The sequence below is a fragment of the Arachis hypogaea genome, chromosome 10 (genome assembly GCF_003086295.3).
Source record: "Arachis hypogaea cultivar Tifrunner chromosome 10, arahy.Tifrunner.gnm2.J5K5, whole genome shotgun sequence".
NCBI lineage: Eukaryota > Viridiplantae > Streptophyta > Magnoliopsida > Fabales > Fabaceae > Arachis > Arachis hypogaea.
The window spans coordinates 55,280,172-55,296,610 of record NC_092045.1 but is presented as its reverse complement, the minus strand read 5'-3'; the positions used below and the strand labels follow the sequence as shown (position 1 = coordinate 55,296,610).

General features: G+C 33.3%; 1 protein-coding gene and 1 long non-coding RNA gene across 2 annotated transcripts; both read right to left on the bottom strand.

Moving 5' to 3' along the window:
- Window positions 1-3,489: 3,489 nt before the first annotated feature.
- LOC112715619 (uncharacterized) lies at window positions 3,490-7,614 on the bottom strand. Its single transcript, XR_003159870.3, has 2 exons — window positions 7,389-7,614; window positions 3,490-3,825 (listed from the first exon to the last, which is right to left on the bottom strand). It is a non-coding gene; the product is annotated as an uncharacterized lncRNA (long non-coding RNA).
- Window positions 7,615-9,910: 2,296 nt separating this feature from the next.
- Window positions 9,911-16,009, bottom strand: LOC112717567 (aluminum-activated malate transporter 4-like). The gene is made up of 6 exons (XM_025769561.2): window positions 15,697-16,009; window positions 11,914-12,051; window positions 11,564-11,644; window positions 11,110-11,246; window positions 10,761-10,907; window positions 9,911-10,554 (listed from the first exon to the last, which is right to left on the bottom strand). The coding sequence occupies exons 1-6, from the start codon at window positions 16,007-16,009 to the stop codon at window positions 9,955-9,957; spliced, it is 1,416 nt and encodes a 471-aa protein (XP_025625346.2). The 3' UTR covers window positions 9,911-9,954.
- Window positions 16,010-16,439: the final 430 nt, after the last annotated feature.

Here is a 16,439-nt window from a genome sequence, read left to right as displayed (position 1 = left end):
TATTTCACGTATCCTGTTAAGTCCAAGTAATTAGCAGCTTAGAAGGAATTTACTTTCAAGCTAATATTCAAGTGAGATAACTTTTCGAAGAATCACAAGAATTCATGTAGAACAAGTGTTGTTCTTCTGATATACCCAGATTCATAAAATGAAGAATGAAAGTAATCCTTGAAACTGAAACAATACATTAATTAAACTAGAATAATAATAGTCTTAATCTATAGAAATAAACAAAGCTCCTAACCGTAACCAATGAGGTTTAGTGGCTCATAACTCAGAGAAAAAACTAGGGTTCAGAAAATGTGAAAATATGAAAGTGCCAAAGAGAGAAGATCCCCTGAAGGACTAAATCTTTTCGCTTTTATATCTAACCTAATTTGATTTAAAACTAAAATAAAATAGTAAATTCTAAACCTAAAAGATTTTGTTTGTAAATAAAAATAACTAGAATAAAAGATAATACAATAATTAAAAGCTAAATCCAACTAAAGATGCTCTATTAGTGAAAGTGTGATCCGACTCAATGGCGCTAAATGGCAGATTCGGCGTTTAGCTCCTTGGTGGGCAGAAGCTCCTCTTTTGATTCTGTCTTCCTGGCATTAAGCACCAGGCTTGGCATTTAGCACCCCAATGGGCAGAGGGCTTCCACGCGTTTCTGAGTTGCTAGTGCTAAACGCCTAGGTCCGCGTTTAGCGCCAACTTGGCTGCTTTCAAACTCTTCCCTTTTCTTGCACATAAACTCTACCAAACCAATCCAAACTTTATCTGAAATAATTAAAACACCAAAGCAACTCAAAGTAGCATCCAAAAAGGTTTAAAACACTAGAATTAAATTAAAACCCAATAATTTTGTATGTAAAATAAATAGAAAATAGAGAAAAGATGCTCACGCATCAAGTCATGATTGCAATGACATGTAATGTTTGTAAGTTACTGGTATAAAGAACTATTATTATTATTATTATTATTATTATTATTATTATTATTATTATTATTATTATTATTATTATTATTATTATTATTATTATTATTATTATTATTATTATATGAAGTGCTGTAATTTGTTTCTATGTATGTTTTTCAAAAGAAAAAGTATTTCTAGTTTTTCAAAGAAAACAGCGACATGGTTTCGAGTTCAAGACTCCTATTTTATTGTTAAGTATATGGAAGTCGTCGTAATATCGTTGCTATCAGAGTGGCGCAGTCGAAAGTGTGACATTCTAGTAATAAGGGTGTTTCATTTGATAATTTCTTAGTTTGACAGGATCCGAATGTAATATTAATTACCATCGAATTTATATATATAATCCAATAGTATATTCGACTATAAAGAGCGAATTTCTTGTAGTGAAACTACTTTCAAAAAGAAAATTATGTAGAAACTAGCCAAAAACATATTTTTTTTCTTTATACACATTTTAAGGAACATTGAGACAAAGACAAAAGATGTATTTTTAAAGAATCTTTAATGCATTTTTCTCTATTCGATTTCATTTAGATTTAAAAGATTTTAGTTGGGACTTAGGATATTGTAATTGTGTTAGAAAGAGTAAGAGTAACTTAAATTTCTTGAAATCTTAAGGTTGGAATAAGTTTAGTTCATTCAAATTGATAGATTTGATTTCTTGCACATGAAATTTGTAACAATAATGTGCCTGTGAAATATTGTTATGCAAATGATTTTGTTATTTGATATATGTGTATATATAGCTTGGGTGGATGCCATCATTTAGGGATGCACACGGATTGGATCGGATATAGTTAAAATTTCGATCCAATCTGCACTAAAATTATGAGCTCAAATTGAATCCAATATCCGTATTTTTTAGCCTCGGATCGGATGCGATCCGATACGATATGCACACAAATTTATAGATCAAATCGTATTGGGTATAAGATATAACCAGTTAAAGAATAAAAATAAAAAATATTCCTAGGAATTACAAATTAAGAAAAAGAGAAAAAACTTCAAAAAAAATTCTCTTGAAGAACCCGAACCATAATTCAAACAACAACAGAGACGATTGAATACTAGAAATTTCATAGTTAATAGTAGTTCCAAATTCAAAATAACAACAGTAGAACCAAAATTTTCTAATAGTAGTATATCTAAATTTAATAGTTGATAGAATCCATATTTAAAATAAAAAATTAAACTAGAATCCTAAACCAAGAACTTAAAAGAAATAGGAGCAGAACCTAGAACATAGAATTTAATAGAAACAGAAGCAGAAGCCAAAAGAAGACGTCGAAGCAAAAGCCAAAAGAAGAAGTAGAAGCTTGAAGCAGAACGGCGACGACGAACCTTAACAAACACTTGAACAAAGGCAATGACTAAAGGTGATGAGGATAAGATCAGAGCAAGGAACATTGGTGATAAGGCGAGCGGCAGAGGATTAGGGAAGAGGAGCAAATGCGATGAGGAAGAGAGGACTGCGGGGTCTGGTGCCACAGAGGAGAAGTAAGGAGGTGAAGCGAGTCGACAACCTCTGGTGTGGTGGCAAGGTTGAATGATAAGATGGAAGAGTCGATGAAGAGATGAGAGGAGGGAATGGGAATTAGGATTTTGAGCGAATGAGTATTAAAAATAGATTATATATTTTTATTTATAATTTTTAACTTAATTTCGGATCTCCAAATAGAGATGTAAAATTTGCGCTTCGATCCTATTTGACTGCGGATTAGATCCAATCCATTGATCCTGCGGATCAGATAATATTCGCAAATTGCAGATCGGATGTGGGTAAATTAAATACTATGGATCTGCGATTAGAAGCCGATCCATGACCACCTCTACCATCATTGTTATAGATTTCTCATTTGAAGTGTGAATTTAAGGATTTTTTAAATAGTACTTTAAATTTAAGAGAAATATCGTTTGCATTCTTTTTTGCGTACACTTTTTTATGGTATAAAAGACGAATCATTTATATTTTCTTCAGTTTTTTCAATCAGATAATTTATTGTTATGACTCAAATGTGCTCACAACTAGAAAATGGATTAATACAGACAGATTTATAGACAGATTTAGTCTTTATTACAGACGAATTTTTGGTTACAGATGAAATTATCGGCAGATTTTGTCCCTCTATAAAAGTCCCGTCGAAAATTATTTACCAACGGATTTTTTTCCATCAGAAAATTACCGACAGATTTTTACCAATTACCGACAGATTTTTCCTCTGTAAATTCTCCATCCATTTCCCAAAGGCGACGAAGTTTTCGACGAATTTTCCGTCTGTAATTACAGACGAATTTTCCGACGAATTTTCTGTCAGTAATTACAGACGGATTTTTCAACAGATTTTTCGTCTATAATTTAAACTTTGGAAAATCATCTCACACTCTGATTACAGACAGAAAATCCGTCTGTAAATTCGTCAGTAAGGTAAAATAAAATTTTTTTTTTAAATTTTTCTATTGCAAAATAAATACTTTAAATTTGTTTTCTAAAATTACTCCATCAAATACACTGTAAATTGAAAAAAAAAGCCAAAAATCACATAGATAAACATAATATTCATTACATGATACCTATAAAATTGGATGTTATTTTTCAACACCATTATTCAATATCTCACTGTCTCAATAAAAAGATACCCCAAAATTTCTTTTAAACTGCAACAGAGAAGGGCAGGACTTTCAGCCTAAATTTTAAAACTATTTCCTCATGCTCTCTTTAAAGTTTAAACTCTCCAATCTAATCTGAGTTACATGATTCTTCACTCCATGGTAGACTCTTGTGTGGCTGAAACTTGAAAGTATTTGTTTATCTAGTTCTTCTTCTTTGATTTGTTTGCATTGGACTGAGCATATGCAGTTCCCTGGTGTCAAAAAAATAGGACATGGACAGATTTCAAAAGCCTAGCAATGTTTTATACGATTAAGAAAAAGTGAAGGAGGATAACAAAAACACAACTTTAAAACAGAACTGCGAGAGAGAGAGAGAGAGAGAGATGCTTGCATGCTCTTGAAGCACATTTAATTTGTTCTACAGGAACACTCACATTTAAGAGAGATGCTTGCATGCTTGCATGCTCTTCAATCATGGTCATGCACAGAATGCATAAAAACAAACATGCATACAAGTTATTTGTCAGACCGAATGAGATCCAATTCTTATATCTCTGCATAGCAAACCTGAAAAGATTCAACCAAGATCACAAGTTAACTAGATAAGCCTTCCACAAAAAGGGGGATATATACAAATTAATAATTTAAGGGACTAGCCATTGACCCCAAAAAAGGAATCTCAGGCATAATAACAGTTTGAAGTTTTTTAATTCCATGCAGATGTATCATTTAGTTAGCTACTGCCAGCAACAGTTAATCATAGATGCAACTGTGCCATCACAAACTATAAAAATTAATTCATGCATAAAGCTCAATCATCACAATTAGAAAAAATTATTTCAATACCAAAATTATAAAATAAAAAGAGGTATTAAAGTCTGGTACACAAGCATCCCGCATAATGCAGGGTCCAAGCAAGGGGCATGCTCAAAGAAGAAAGCGAAAAAGATAAATTAATAATCAGTTGATACTTGATAGCATTACACAGGAAAGTATTGGAACACAGCAACAAACCTTATCAGCAGCTGCCTGCAATGTCAAATGATCTCCCCATTCTCCAGACCTGTTATAATGGACAGACGATGAATGAGTAAGTTGGAGGAAAAAAGCCCACTAAATATGACGACAAAGGTCACTCATTGCATATATATATGTTACAACCAATAGTTTGTTCCAAAGATACCTAGTTTGCAATTTTCTTGCAATATCGTGTTATTTTAGGAACTTGACCCTGAATAACTGGAGCATAGTAGTTTAGAGAAAGCATTCAAGTGCAAAACGAACAGGCCCATTGCAAAACTATATATATATATATATATATATATATATAGTAGCTTTCACCGAATCTTGAATTCACAAGTCACATGAACCCACATATTAAAATATAAACATATACACACACATTAACAATATGTAATGCAGTACCAGTAAAATAAAAATAAAAAAAAGGAAAAAGAAAAGATAATTATGCCGCAATTACTAATTAAATAAGAGCAGGCAGGAGATTGTCAATGATGCAGAATATACAGTCAACAACAACAACAACAAAGCCTTGTCCCACTAAGTGGGGTCGGCTACATGAATCAAACGACGCCATTGTGCTCTGTCATGTATCATGTCTACAGAGAGACCGTTTACATGTAGATCTCGTTTGACCACCTCATGGATGGTCTTCTTAGGTCTTCCTCTGCCTTTCGCCCTTTGTCCATCTTCCATCTCATCCACCCTCCTGACTGGATGTTCTATCGGTCTTCTTCTCACATGTCCAAACCACCTGAGACGCGATTCAACCATCTTTTCCACAATAGGTGCTACTCCAACTCTCTCCCTTATATCTTCATTCCTTATTTTATCCAATCGCGTATGACCACTCATCCATCTCAACATCTTCATCTCTGCCACACTCAGCTTATGTTCGTGCTCCCCTTTAACCGCCCAACACTCCGTACCATACAGTATAGCCGGTCTTATAGCGGTGCGATAGAATTTACCTTTAAGTTTTAAAGGCACTTTTTTGTCGCATATAAAACCAGATGCACTCCGCCATTTTGACCAACCTGCTTGGATCCTATGATTTACATCATGTTCAATCTCTCCATTATCCTGTATGATGCACCCAAGATACTTAAAACTTTTAACTTTTCGTAGGGTGTTCTCTCCAATTTTCACCTCTATATTGGAGTTTTCCCTTCTCAGACTGAACTTACATTCCATATATTCCGTCTTGCTACGGCTTATGCACAGACCATACACTTCTAGAGCTTCTCTCCATAACTCCAACTTCTTATTTAGGTCTTCCCTTGACTCTCCCATAAGAACGATATCATCGGCAAAAAGCATGCACCATGGCACAGGCTCTTGGATGTGCTCTGTGAGTACTTCTAAGACTAATGTGAAAAGGTATGGACTTAAGGATGATCCCTGGTGTAATCCTATACCAATAGGGAATTCCTCTGTCACACCACCTTGAGTCTTCACACTAGTTGTGGCCCCATCATACATGTCTTTAATTGCCCGAATATATGCGATCCTTACTCTCCTCTTTTCTAAAACCTTCCATAAGACCTCCCTTGGTACCCTATCATACGCTTTTTCCAAATCAATAAACACCATGTGTAGATCCCTTTTATTACTACGATACCTCTCCATCATCCTTCTTAATAGGTATATCGCTTCAGTGGTAGATCTGCCTGGCATAAATCCAAATTGGTTCTCTGTTACTTGTGTCTCTTTTCTCAACCTCCGTTCTATCACCCTTTCCCATAACTTCATAGTATGACTCATAAGCTTAATCCCTCTATAATTTCCGCAACTTTGTATATCCCCCTTATTCTTGTAGATAGGTACCAAGGTGCTCTTTCTCCACTCATCAGGCATCTTCTTTGACCTTAAAATCTCATTAAAAAGCTTGGTTAACCAGTTGATGCCTTTTCCTCCAAGACCCTTCCAAACCTCAATCGGGATATTATCAGGTCCTACTCCCCTGCCATTTTTCATCTGCAAATAATAGAAAACTGCAAATAACTATTCCCTATTGAAAATTATTTTAGTTTACTTCCATTCACCAAATCATTCAGATATTTAGGCGGTGAAACAATTTTATCTACTGCAGTAACCCCAACAGATGAAATAGACAATGACACTTCTGAATATCTTTTTCACAAAATTTGACACCAAGAATGCAAGCATAAGGTTCGTTAAAACATGAGAAAGACATACCCCCTCCATTCTTGCTCTGTATAGGTCCATGAGAAGCCACAACATAAGGTTGGAAATAATTCGGCACTGACATGTTGGAGTTTGGAGAGAGACCATATTGTTGAAAGTAGGTAGATATAGAAAGAGAGAAAAATAATGACAATGATAACCCAACAATGATGATATTCCGAGAGCTTCCAGCCTCACTATACCATAGGTTTGACAAGCCCAATGCAGTAAGCATTGCCCACATAAAGCAGAGTAGACCAGAAACAATGACATCAGGAATTGAAGCAATGAAACCTCCAACTTTAACTGTTGTATAGCATAAGCATAGTAAACACAGATTGCATGAAAAGAAGTTCTACAAGTGACAGAACAAAAAAAATATTATATATTTATATGCACATCATTTCAAACATGATACATTGAATATTTCAAACTAAAACAAACTGCTTTCCTGAGTAAAATATATATAGTTATAGTCTCGAAAATTAGCTTCTCAAAGAACATTATTCTGAAAAGGCTATTTATATGCAGAACCAATAGCCTCTGAGATGGCTTAATGTACATTTAGTGAAGGTTAGATCCAAGAACAAAATGATAAAAGACTTACCCACAAGAGACAACACTATTAAAAAGCAAGCTCCCAGTTGAACTGCCCTGCGGCTTCCCATTTTAGTCACAGCAATTGTGTGGACATTTTCAGTTATAGTTGTCGACCCAGTTCCAGTTCCCCAGAGACCAGCCAAGACACTTGTAAGACCTTCCAAACCAATTCCTTGACTTAGAACTCCAGGAGTTGGAGGTCAGGATGCCACCAGTAAAGAAGAGGCATGGTATGATCCAACCTACAAAGTTTAAAGCAAATGAATATCAACACCACAGTATAATGATTTATTAATCCTTTATACAGGGAAAACGGGGAAAAAAAAGTAAAAGAACAGTAAAATTTTGATATACTGTATTGTTAATCTGATACATCAGTACCACCTTATTATTTGACTGATCACATTGTGAATATTTGCAATCAAAATAATTCTAACACTTCATACCATGAAAGCACTATATTACTCTTCAGTATAGTTTAAATAAATGAGAACGAAATAAGGAATTAATAAATAGAGACTGACTGAAAGCTTGCAGCTAAAATGAAATGACACATAAGTGAATAGCAATTGCAACTTTCATCATTTGCTAGTACACTGCAGTAACAGAACCTAGTGGATGGTTAGTTTTTCTAACTTAACACAAGCAAGTTCAATTATTGACATGTTCAAAGTTAAGATAGGACAGTATCATTCGATTCATATAGACAACCCCAATAAAAGGTTAAAGGCATTGTAATCATTGTTAATCTAAATCAAGATAACAAAATACAGACCAGGAACCAGAGCTAAAAAGAGACAAGAAACTAACCGAATCCATAGGTGAGATTACAGAAACCACACACATCACAAGAGCCATTTTCCAGTGGAAGACAGGTGTACCCCATTGTAGTGGATAAGGAAATCTAAACCATGGAGAGGATCTCAGTGCATGAGAAGTATCAACCCGGGAATGTTTCATCCTTGAAAAATTCTTTCCGCAGTGCTGTGACTACAACTTCCATCAAAGCTTTTCAATTTTTCTTTACAAAGAAAAACCCTCAAACTTGCTCAAAACTATTATCAAATCAAACTATTAAGTATTAGAACCTGCTTTATATCTTCATCATAATCGCTGACGTTGAAATTGATATCTGCATCAATGCCACGGAACTTGATCGCAGCTCGATCATATGCCCTGAAAATTAAATCAAACTTACACACTAAAATTCAAATCCATGAAATTACCTAGCTGTAGCATATGCTGTGTCAAATTCACTTATTAAAATATATAAATAAATAAATTTATAAAAAAAAAGAAAGAAAGAAACGCACAGCTGAGGAAGAGAAAATAGCGATGGTATTGAAAGAAAGAAAACAGCCATGAAAGAGAAAGGAGATTAGGGTTACCTGCACAGCTGAGGCAAGATCGAAGAGAGAAACACAGCAACACACGGAAAAGAGCAAGCACTAGTGGCGAGATCGAAGAGAGAAACGCACATTAGGGTTTGAAAGGGAGCGATGCGAGCAAGGCCGATGGAAGGGGTGCGACGAAGAAGAACCGGGAAGGGGTGCGACGGAAGGGAGCGATGCGAGCAAGGCCGATGGAAGTTGAGTGCAATGGAGGTTTGTGAGACGGCGATGCAAGGCTGATAGCGTCGCCGATGAAGCATTCAGAGGGGATGAGTGTGGAATAGCGAAAGTGGGATGTGAAATGAAGAGGTATAACCGTGATCTTCAAATTTTTATTCTAATATTTTCGACTTAAAATTTTAAATTATACATGAATTTTTTTTTCTGTAATAATTTAATAAAATATAACGTTTTTGTCCATTTAATTACAAATGGATTTTCTTTCTGTAATCATTTCCCACACACAAAAAATTAATTTTTTTTACTCGACGGATTCTCCTTTTCGTCTGTAATTTATGCTATTTCATTTTTTTATTTTCTGACAAAAAATCTCACTAAAATTCTGTCTATATTTCCATGGAATAAAATTCATCAGAAATATTCGTCTGTAATAACTAATTTACTAGTAGTGACTCAAGAAAAGTTATACAAAAATAGTGAAGATAACATTCCTTTAAATTTAAAGGCTGAGTCAAAAGGACATCTTCTATCAAAAAATAATGTTATTGGAGTCTATATCATGATTTGTGAGTTTTTGTAGGTGCAAGTTAAACGATATATAACTAGAATAGCTTCATAGATTTTTTTACCTGCATATATAATTTAAGCAAATTCAGAATTAATTTTTTATACAAGGTATATCACTATAGAAATATTGCTAGTGGTGTATCCTCTCTAATTCTTAAAAGCTAATGAGGCATTGGATATTCAATTAAAAGACTAAGGTTATAGTATTATATTATGCTAATATGATATTCTCTTATATGTAAAAAAGTATGGGTATCAATTTTTATATAATATAAACTGATAAATTAAATATAGATGAGAGAAAGAAAAGAAATATATTCTTTTATCCACTAATATGAGTTTTACAATTTATAAATTGGATATATACAATAGTTTTATCCCATGATACAAACACAATGAGATATATCTACAACTTTATATAACCACACACATTATCTATAAAGTTTGGTTTTTGAACTCTGCCTTCTCACTAAGATCTTGGAATTCATCTACAAGATTTTGAAGCCTTGCAACAAATTCTATTAAAAGTGAAGCAAATGTTGCTAATGACAAGGAACTGGCACTTTCATATACTTTGAGTTCAGGCTCACTAATTTCTCCTTGAAGTGTTAGATGTGGCCGAGACCAGTATCTATTTAGTGATGTTGTACTTTGTGAAACACTTGAAGAGTCTCGCACTAATGAGGGTTCAATATTACTATTTGAATTATCATCTCCATTTTCATTATTAATCAAATTGATCAAATATTCCTTATTTTCATAGACTTTCATATCTATTGAATTATCAAGAGTTTCATTTTCTTTATTATTCTTTCTTGTCATTTTCCAGCTATCATAGTTGACTAAAAGAAATGATTGTTGGTCAATCTTCGTTTGTAGTTGGATAGCAGCTTCATGTACATCAAAGAGTATGTCTGCATTGCTTAGCTTTTCCATCTTTTGAACTTTACTTCCAAGTTGACGCAATACTTTGGCTCCTTCATTACCAACCTTTTGAAGTTCATTACTAAACACCATCATCTTTTCAGCAGGGGCCTATATTACAAAAACAAGTTACGAGCTATAAATCATGAACATAGATACATAATGCCAATCTTATGATATATAATGTCAACCTTTACCATACCAAATGTTCCATATGAAAATATAATATCATACAATAATGAATCCAAAGTCAAGGAATAGTTAAACAGTATGAAATAATAATATCTGAATATAATATTTTATTTTTCTTAATTCACCTGTATCTCCGAAAGGATACATCCATGCATTGCCATGACCATGAAAGCACAATGCCTCAGGGCTCCACTCACATTAACATAACTTCTCCAAGGATAGTTAAACTTGTAATATGGACCATGAGGTGGCTCCCATAATGCAAAATCTAACTGCATGATTGAGAAGTAAAGTTCTAGCATTTTAATTATGGAGAAAGAAGGTAGCAAGACTTAAAGATTTCACTTATAGAAGTTTTGAAATTTTATTACTTATAGAACTTTTAAATTCATATTATAAAATTATCTTTTCTAAAAGGTTAAATTGTCGGGTAGAGAGCTCTGGGCATCAAAATAGTTATATCTAATACAATACCAGTGTTTCCTCCTGATTTGATGATTGTACTGCTGCTCTATAACCCCTGTAAAGTGGATCATCCGATGCTTGATAAATAAGAATTTTTGAAGGGACCCTCTGATATTCAACACATTGAAGGTAACCATTAACACAACCTAGACAAAGTTACAACGAAATAACTAGCTAAGACTGGAAATAACAATGCCAAATCGAATACAAGAATTTGAAGTAAGAAATATAAATAAGGATAAATTTGGAGAAGAAGCGTGAAAAGAAAATTTGACTACACCTTCTAAAGATGCTGCAACTCCGTTAAAATTTTTTACCACTAAGTCATGTAAATCCTCTCCTGACCAAATTGGATATATAAAGATATTTACTAATAAAGCTGTGCCAGCTCCAACAGCTATAAGAATAAGTCTATAATAAAATGTCGTTAAAAAATCTTTACTATCTGCCACTAATACAATACAAAATGTCAACATGAACACACGAAATCCATATTCATATGGCTTCATGTTTGGGTGTTGCTTCACATAACTTGCTAAAAATCCTGCACACAAGAAAAACAAAATCACTGATCCTCAATTTTCTTTCTTAAAATAAATATGTAGATTATTTTACAAGACGTTTTATACTTATCCGGTACACAAAGTTATGGATAATTAATAATTTAATGAGCTAATAATATAACTTCACTTGAAAAAGTACAATTATTGTTAGCAATCAATATGTACATACATCTCATTGAAACACTTGTGAAAATAGTGAATGAAATATTGCCAATAAAATGAAAGATCAAATGGAAAAGAAGATTTCAACCTGCAATAAATATACTAGATACAATAGCAATCTCCCGAAACTTTCCAGCTAACATGGATAACTCTCCAATAACCAAAGCAAGTCCTCCTGCTAAAGTTGTTCCCAAAGTGCGATTTAATCCTTTACTAAGGGTTGCACCTAAGCTCGAATTACCAAAACATGAAATAAATAAATCAGTTACATAAAAGGTGAAAATTCTTCATCAACTATATGAGCAAAAAGTGAAAAAATAAAATAGATTCCTAAAGTGTACATATATGATCATTTCCATCAAGTAACATAGATAAAAAATATACTAATTTTAATATTATATAATATTTATATTTGGTGTGAAAATCTAAGAACAAAAGAAAAAGCTGACAAAAACGAAAACAAAGAGCGAGCACAGTCTCTCTATGAGCCTCAATCATCTTGTAGGACTGACACTGACATGTTTGGATGACCAATCTTATTGAGATTAGCAACTCCACTATAGTAATATACTTTAGATGCTTTCAAATAGCTCAAGATGCCATACATGGGAGATTCTTCGCTAGCTTTCCAGAAGAGGAAAATTCCATTGCAACCATACACGTTTGAAGAAGTCGCATCATCAAATGAAATGCACCACACACATACAAAGAAGAGGATAAGATGTTCTTACATGATGGCAACATAATGTAGCCACTCCTTAAATAAGTTTGATTAGAAGGAGGAAAGATTCCTTGAAGAATGTATAAAAATCATCTGGCCTCAGAGATTTCAAAGAGTCAATATCTATAGCCACCCTTCAAACATCCTCTTTGGATACTACTATGATAAGAGCCCTACATGTCTATTTTGGAAGTTGGGGCAAGTGTTGCTCCTTCATAACATCCAAATTTCCACCCTCCACACCACAAAAGAGCTTTTGGAAGAATCTCTTTACATCTACAGCTATATTTTGTTGCTTTGTCTCCTGATAACAAACTATGAACTTTATTCTTCTTTGAAACTATTCCTAAGATTCATGTTGAAGAATTTTGTTTAGATTTTTGGAACCAGAAAATCTTTTTTTGTAAGAGAAGACTAGTATCACTTTGAAGTTCCTACTTAATTCTATATAGAAAGAAAGCATTACTTTTTTCATATATTCTTGAACATTTCTGATTATCCTTACAAACTCCTTTTTCTTTCTAAATATGCATGCATCTTTCCAAACTCCAATTAAGTAGGAAATAGTATTAGTATTCCCTTGCTCTCATGCCTTCTTTTCTACCCTAAAAAACTTGAAAGAATTACTCAAGTAGCCCAAAAAATACTTTCTAACTAAGTTTTCACTCAAAATGTTGAACACCTAAGTAGAATAGGATAATAATTGAAAAAGGTTATATGAAAATTTTTTACAAAACTTTTCGAAAATCTTAAGCACCAGGATTTATTAGCCAAGATCCTATCAAGCTGCTTAGATATGAATTGATTACTTTGCATGTGACAAACCCACTACTCCGATCCTAAATCTAAAATCCCTAATTATCCATAGTTTCAAAGAATTTCTTTGCTATCCTGTAATTTTTCACCTTTGACCTTATTAGAGAATATTATTTTATTATTGTCTTTGATTAGCATCCACAATAATGTATATTCAAAGGCAAAATTTTATAAGAAATTGCAAGATAATTCTTGTCATTAAAGAACTGGGCTTGTATTTACCGCCATACAACCCCACTTTTGGTTCCTAACACTAAGCTAGTTATACATTGCCTAGGAGCATGACGTCTAAATATTGTAATTGACGACTACCTACTTATGACCTTGCTTATCTTCCACGTGGATGACGTAGAATTGAAAACTATGCCAGAACATCTTCATTTTTTGAAATAGAAAACGAGTTAAGGTAAATTTCTTTACCGACTATTCAATATGAACATAAGAAACTTTGTTAATTGCTACTCCGACATTCCAAGATATTATTTTGTATGATTCATAAGACTATTTCTTGAAAAAGGCATAAATCAACCACATCTGCTTGGTCTTCCCATCCTTTACATGATTAAACTCAGATTCAATAACAACCTTATTAGTACCATTGTCGTTCATTCATTCTCTAGAAACTAAGGTGCTTTGACAACAGAGCCTTGTAGAGATTGAGGTCTCTATCTCTTATGCTTCTATTTGGATAGAGAGGATATCTTTGTCATTGGTGATATATCTATCATTGATAATAGTCTTTTCCTGTTAGCTAGATGTTCATCGGCAACGTTGTCTACTTTTGCAACAAAGTGGGCCTTGGTTGAACATTCAATCCGAAAATTTGAAATCTAATATGATGGTGCTTTTAGAGATTTGCCATCTTGTTTTTCACATTAGCCCACCTTGTTGTATCTATATGGATTAGGACTTTATCATGAACGAGATTTGTACTACTATCCATCCCAACAGAATCTTTCACCTAATTCTTTCCAAATCCAAACTTCTTCTGCACTACTGATGGCTCCTCAACCATCATTGCATTTTTTTGTTTCTCTTGATCCAACAATCATTTGTATTATGGACAAAGTATATACACTTATCATAAAGTAAAAGGAGACCCTCATATTCTACGTCATATTAATACCCATCTATCACGATATTACGAGTAATCAGAACATCAAGATTAATATTTTCTTCTTCTCGTGGATTTCGTGGCCAAGTCTACCTTGATTGGAATTACCATTGTCGTCTCTGTTCTCATCATGGCCTTCTCTTGCAGTACCAAATACTCAGACATGCAATCTCAATGCAAACCAAAGTGGCTCTGAAGCTTTTTCTCAAACGACTGAAACTTTGATATCTAAGGCTTCATTTCCATGTAGTTGTTGTCTATCATCAACGGTCCCACTAAGAATATCTTCTCATTGTCCTCATACCTCAAGAACATTATAACCTCCTTTCAAGCAGCACACATAAATCTCTTAGATTTTGTACTACTACAACATAACTTTCCTAGAATTTTGACTACTATCACTCCCTTGTAAAGCCCCAAGGTCTAAACATCTCTTCTCAATGAAAGTGACATACAAGGGAATTTTGCCACCTTGCTTTTCCTGCATTGTGGTCAAGTAGTCTCCTTCTAGTTTTCACCCTCGATCAGATGAGGTTTCAACGTTGACTCTCCATTGCATCGAATTTTCCTTTCCAATTCTAGATGAATGATCCCTGTCACCAAGTAATTCCTACCAAGTAATCATCCTTATCATTATTTATTTTCTATCTATGTCTATTATATAAAAGGAATATCATAATAGTTTGGTGTCCATATTTATTTCTTAAAATATCTTTCCTTATATATAATTCATAAAAAAATATTTATTTTGTTATTTTTCATGATTTAAATTCAAGACCTTTTAACTAAGTTATAAACAATTCGTCATCTTAACTAATTCTATATTTATTATTTTTTAGCACGTATTCAATATATAAAAAATAGATCAACAGACATATTGTGTCTATTGGTATATTAGTAAAAAAATAAATGCAATTATTATTTAATTCTTATAACTAAATATATAAAGTATTTTATTTTTTGTAACAATTTTAATAAATATGAACCATGTATTAAATTTCACTAGTGCTTTCTCCATAACAAAAATTCGCTGTCAATGATTCTCTAACTACGTGACAAAATCAATTAAGGAAGAAGGTGTTTGCATGTCAATGAATATGCTTTCAAACTTGGGTGAAGGAAAATAAAAAGAAATATAAACTAATATAAGACTTGAAGGATTATTAGGATATCGCTAAAGGTAGAGGAAAAGAAAAAGAAAGAAAAATTGAAAATAATACCTACGCTAAATTCAAAGACCACAATAACAGTGAGGATGGCCCAGATTGAATACTTGTTGAGTTGTTCCTGTTCAACATATATAAAGAGCGAAACGAGGGCCAAGGAGAGCCCTGATTTGATTGCAAACATCAGTTTTCTAAAGCCTGAACGATCCATCGGGTGAAGGTGCAACCAAAATTCACGGAACCCATTTTTTATCCTTTGCATTCGAGTACATTGTATTCCATCATCATCATTATTGTTGCCATTAAAATCAGTGTAGTTTCTCTGCGGGAGAAGACTCTCCTTGCTGGTTCCAACCCTCGCATCCATTTGAATGGATTCTAATAACCACAAAGACTCTTATGCCATTTTTGTGTCCAACATAATTACATGAAGAAAATGTTTAGGGGAGGTGATTATTATAGGTTACTTTTCTCCGCTTGAGTGCTTTGTTTGTTTTTCTCTTTTATTCAATAGAGGGAAGAGTGAATGATCACAAGGAAAAAGAAAAAGAAAAAATTGTGAAGGAGAAGAAAATGCGCCAAAGAAGATAAAAGGAGCGATCGAGAAACGTAGAGTAGAGAACATATTGAGGCTTGTTTGTTAGGCTCTTTATTTTAAGGATTTTACTCTTTTCTTTTTTTTTTTCTCTTTAAGAAATTAATTGCTGAATTTTATCTTAAACTAATTAACATGAAGTATATACTGTTTTTAGTTTAATTTTTTTGATAATTTATTTTTTAAAAGTAAGATATGTAAA

Coding starts and splice junctions, on each gene's coding strand:
- LOC112717567 (XM_025769561.2), bottom strand. CDS start 16,009: ATGGATGCGAGGGTTGGAACCAGCAAGGAGAGTCTTCTCCCGCAGAGA. Junction 12,052..15,696: donor GGTCTTTGAATTTAGCGTAG/GTATTATTTTCA, acceptor ATTCGAGCTTAG/GTGCAACCCTTAGTAAAGGA. Junction 10,555..10,760: donor GTATCCTTTCGGAGATACAG/GTGAATTAAGAA, acceptor TTTGTAATATAG/GCCCCTGCTGAAAAGATGAT.